The following is a 4,173-nucleotide window of genomic DNA, read 5'->3' as shown; positions in this document are numbered from 1 at the left end:
TAATACAACACCATTTGACAATTGTGCTACAACACAAGGAATGGATATTACTATAGCATCACCACTAAAAATTAAACAAGAAAAACTAAAAGTAAATAACAAGGATATCGCAAGTGAATGTAAAGAGGATGATAAAAAAGAAGACAAGGAAGATGATTGTAAAAATAATGAAAGTGAAGCTAAATAAGATGAAGATGAAGAGGATAATGAAGAGGATTATGGTGAAAGTGAGAAAGATGATTATGAAGAGAATGAAAGTAATGAAAGTAAAACTGAAGAAAACGATGATGAAGTTAATGAAGATGGTGAAAGCAAAAGTGAGAAAGATGATAGCAAAGAAAATGATAGAAATGATAAAATATATATACCAAAAGAGCTTCACCAACTGACCCATTTAGATAGGGTAGAATATAATTGGAAAAGTTTTTTAAAAATTTCGATAGACTCAATTGCAGCAAGGAAGAACTACAGAAATTTAAAACATTTAAAAAACTTGAGTGGGACCAACAAAGTCAGCAAAAAAAAATAGTATAGAGAAAAAAACAAAAGCTAAACTAAAACTTTGAGAAAATAGAATCAGGAGAAAGCTATGCATACAATATGAAGGAGTTTAAAAACTATGATAAAACAAACGCAAATGCTAACGAAAGAGCTAAATACATAGTATGCAGAAAAGCTGAATGGAATCAACTTAGAAGAGAAAACTTGATCGTGACCATGAAAGAAAGCAGGAGGAACGTACCAGAAACCAGGTTAAAGGAACATATTTATAAAACAAGAAAACATAAATCACAAATAGAAATTTAAAGTTAAACAAAAACAATTAAACAATAAAAAGAAAAAAATATATATAAAATCCAGTATCTGTTTCTTAAAAACCGCTATAAAACAAAATAAAAATATAAAACTACATAAAAACTAAATAAAAAATATATAACTTGCTAAAAACAAAAATAAAAATTATAAAATAATACTGAAAAACAAAATAAAAAATAATCTTTAAGTAAACGCTGCTTAGTTTCGGCTAAGTAGCCATAAATAAACCTTTAAGTGGGCTACACAAAGAGTTTACTACACCACAATCCCCCTTCCCCACCCCCACACTGTTGTATCACATCAATAAGAACTTTTTTAAGTTAAGGGGAAAACGCCTCACGTATCTTAATACAATTCAACATAATTTATATACAAACTAATTCTCTTGATATTTACAATTATGTCTTTATATTATATACAAATACGTCCATACATATGCAATTATTTACATATAACGCAAATCAATCGTTAGCTTTAAAACAATCATTAAATATAATTACACTTTACACACACAAACACCCTAAAATCGCATCTGAATTTTTATGTTGGTACTCATGCCAAATTTAGTGAATATAGCACTCGTAAAATATTTTTAAATACCAAAAAAGAAGTTGTTGCTAAGCAAAATTAGGTATCCATAGCAACGAAATAAAAGAATAACACCATCATAAGAAGCGCAGACAACATATCGCAGACTCATGCTAATTTTAGTTAATATAATATTAAATTTTAGTTAATATAACATTTGTTTATAAAATTTTAGTTAATATAACAATTAGTTGAGGAATTTGCCCAGTAATAGTGAATTCTGGTCCACTGTGTGGCTAGTTGAAAAGTAATACTTTTTAAACAATTCACGACACGGGGCAGTGACGGATCCAGGGAGGGAAGATGGAGTGTATGCACCCCCTCTCCCCCACCAGAATCTGAAAGTCTTAAAATTTTTTTAGGAGACGCAAATTGGTACAAAACAAAAAATTTTTCGAAATCATTACCGAACCCCCCTTAAAAAAAAATTCCTGGATCAGTCACTGACACGGGGGATTCATTTTTATGAAAGTTGAACATACTAATTTGTTTTTAAATTATTTTAATATAATAATGCAGTTACAAATAAAAAAATTTATTAAAAAAATATAATATTTACTATATTTTAAATTTTTTGATTTTTAAAATAATTAATAAACAAAGTTATTTTTAAAATGTAGCATCCAAAACAATTTACATAGCAACTACTTTGTTTTTAAAATGACGGTTTCGGAAAAAAGAACACTAAGCTATAAGCTATCGCATAAAATAATGTAGTATAGCAGGGTATAAAATTTACTTGCAACGAATACTTACTTAAAGTGAAATGGTTCTGCCATTACTTCCAGGGATTTCATTTGATCATAAAGTATGAATATGTTTCTTTTTTTGTTGAAAAGAGCTAATTCTGTTATGTTTAACTTAGAATTATGTCAAAGCTAGATATAGACCCCAAAGTTTAAGTGGTTTAGTTTCTATTAAACCACTTCAATATTTCTTATTAAAAGTAAAATAAATTAGTTTTAATTACGCGCATCGTTCAATGTGTTATTTGAGATAAATAAATAATTTCATAAAGTATAAATTAATTATTTTGAATCGGTCCAATGATAGGAGCGCATATCAGTTATACTATAAACTGATATGTGCTCCTATTATTGGGCCAATTAAAATTATTCAATTTCCATAGAAAGAGTAAGTTTAACAGCTATAAACTTTATAGTTATTAAACTTACTCTTTCTATTGAAATTGAACAAATTTATCATTGTTGATTGCATGATCCCTGAGCACAAGTTCTATGTTAATTATAACTTTCATACTTTTAAACTAGACCAGCAAAAGAACAAGACTAGCTAATTATAGGGGTCAAAAACTGCGATCTTAAAAATAACTCTTTTTAAAACAATGTGTTTACTTGGTTTGTTGCTCATATATTTGTAATTAGACTAATAAAAGTTTTCTTACAAATATTTAAACAATATTTTGTTGCTTACATATGTAAGTAAATTCCTTATCATAATTTTTCTTTATGATAAAGGTTCAAAGAAGATTTTTTGTTTATAAGTTTAAAAAAAAAAAGAAGTTTATATTCTAAAATTATAGAGCTATATATAAGTGTGATAAAAGTTTTAAAAAGTTCAAAAATGCTAAATATTTAAGGAATTATTTGTAAAACTAATACTAAGTTGTCAATAGTATATATACAAACCTTTTTTGAATGCAAAGTTGATATTAAAAAGAAATTATTACTTTGACTTATATGAAAATCTATTAATTTTATTATACAAAAATAAAGAAAAAATTTTAAAAGAAAAAAACTGAACTAATGTAATAGAAATAAAAATGTGGTCATATAAACAAATATTTTGTTATAACTGCAAACCTGATGCTCAACTATATTTGTATATATACAGGCTTGGAAAGGAATGGTGTGCAATCCAACGCTATTGCTGACCATGCAAATGATTTTTTTTGTTGACAACTTGACCACGATTGTTTAAATGTTTTGATGATTTAAACATTTCAGAAATGCACTGAAAAAAGAAATGCTAAGCTGAACAGTTTAGCTTACCATTTAAACTTATTCATGATTTAAAGTATTTTAAAAAAATTAATATTATGAAAGATTTTTAGAAAGACATGAAAAAATAGTTTCAAATGTTTAAATTTATCATAAAAAATACATGTCTGATAAAAAAATTTACATATTGAATTTACATAAAATGCGTTTATTTTATCATTATAATTAATTTTTTATTTTATTTAAATTTTTAAAAACGTCTTTGCATAAAATAAAAACATTAGATTAGAATCAATGTTTAATTGTTGTTCATATAGTAATGATTTTTTTATTGTTTAAATTTTTAAAACATTAAAACAGCCATGGTCAAATTGTTAAAATTTAAATTGTTTTAACTTTTAATATTTAAAATGTTAAAACATTAAAACAGCCGTGGTCAAATTGTAAAGAAAAAACATTATATATATATATATATATATATATATATAAATATATATATATATATATATATATATATATATATATATATATATATATATATATATATATATAAATATATATATAAATATATATATATATATATATATATATATATATATATATATATATATGTATATATATATATATATATATATATATATATTATATATATATTATATATATATATATATATATATATATATATACATACAACCCGTAGATGTTGTCCGAAAGATTTTTCCATATTTTGTTGACAAAAAGTAAAAATTAAAATGCAAGACCGGAATTATTTTTTTTTATTAATTGATAGACTGCCTGCCCCAACCAA

The 4,173-nt window shown here is 24.6% G+C and overlaps 1 protein-coding gene across 1 annotated transcript in view; it reads left to right on the top strand.

The window, feature by feature from the left end:
* Positions 1-2,058: 2,058 nt before the first annotated feature.
* Positions 2,059-4,173, top strand: part of LOC100208601 (EF-hand domain-containing family member C2) — a 31,975-nt gene continuing 29,860 nt past the window's right edge. The window contains exon 1 of the mRNA XM_065788164.1: positions 2,059-2,212. Within this exon, the coding sequence (XP_065644236.1) occupies positions 2,171-2,212 (42 nt within the window). The 5' untranslated portion in view covers positions 2,059-2,170. The remainder of the gene's footprint in view (positions 2,213-4,173) is intronic.

Source organism: Hydra vulgaris, chromosome 01 (genome assembly GCF_038396675.1).
Source record: "Hydra vulgaris chromosome 01, alternate assembly HydraT2T_AEP".
NCBI lineage: Eukaryota > Metazoa > Cnidaria > Hydrozoa > Anthoathecata > Hydridae > Hydra > Hydra vulgaris.
The sequence above is the reverse complement of the archived record's forward strand: the minus strand, read 5'-3'. Positions and strand labels throughout refer to the sequence as shown.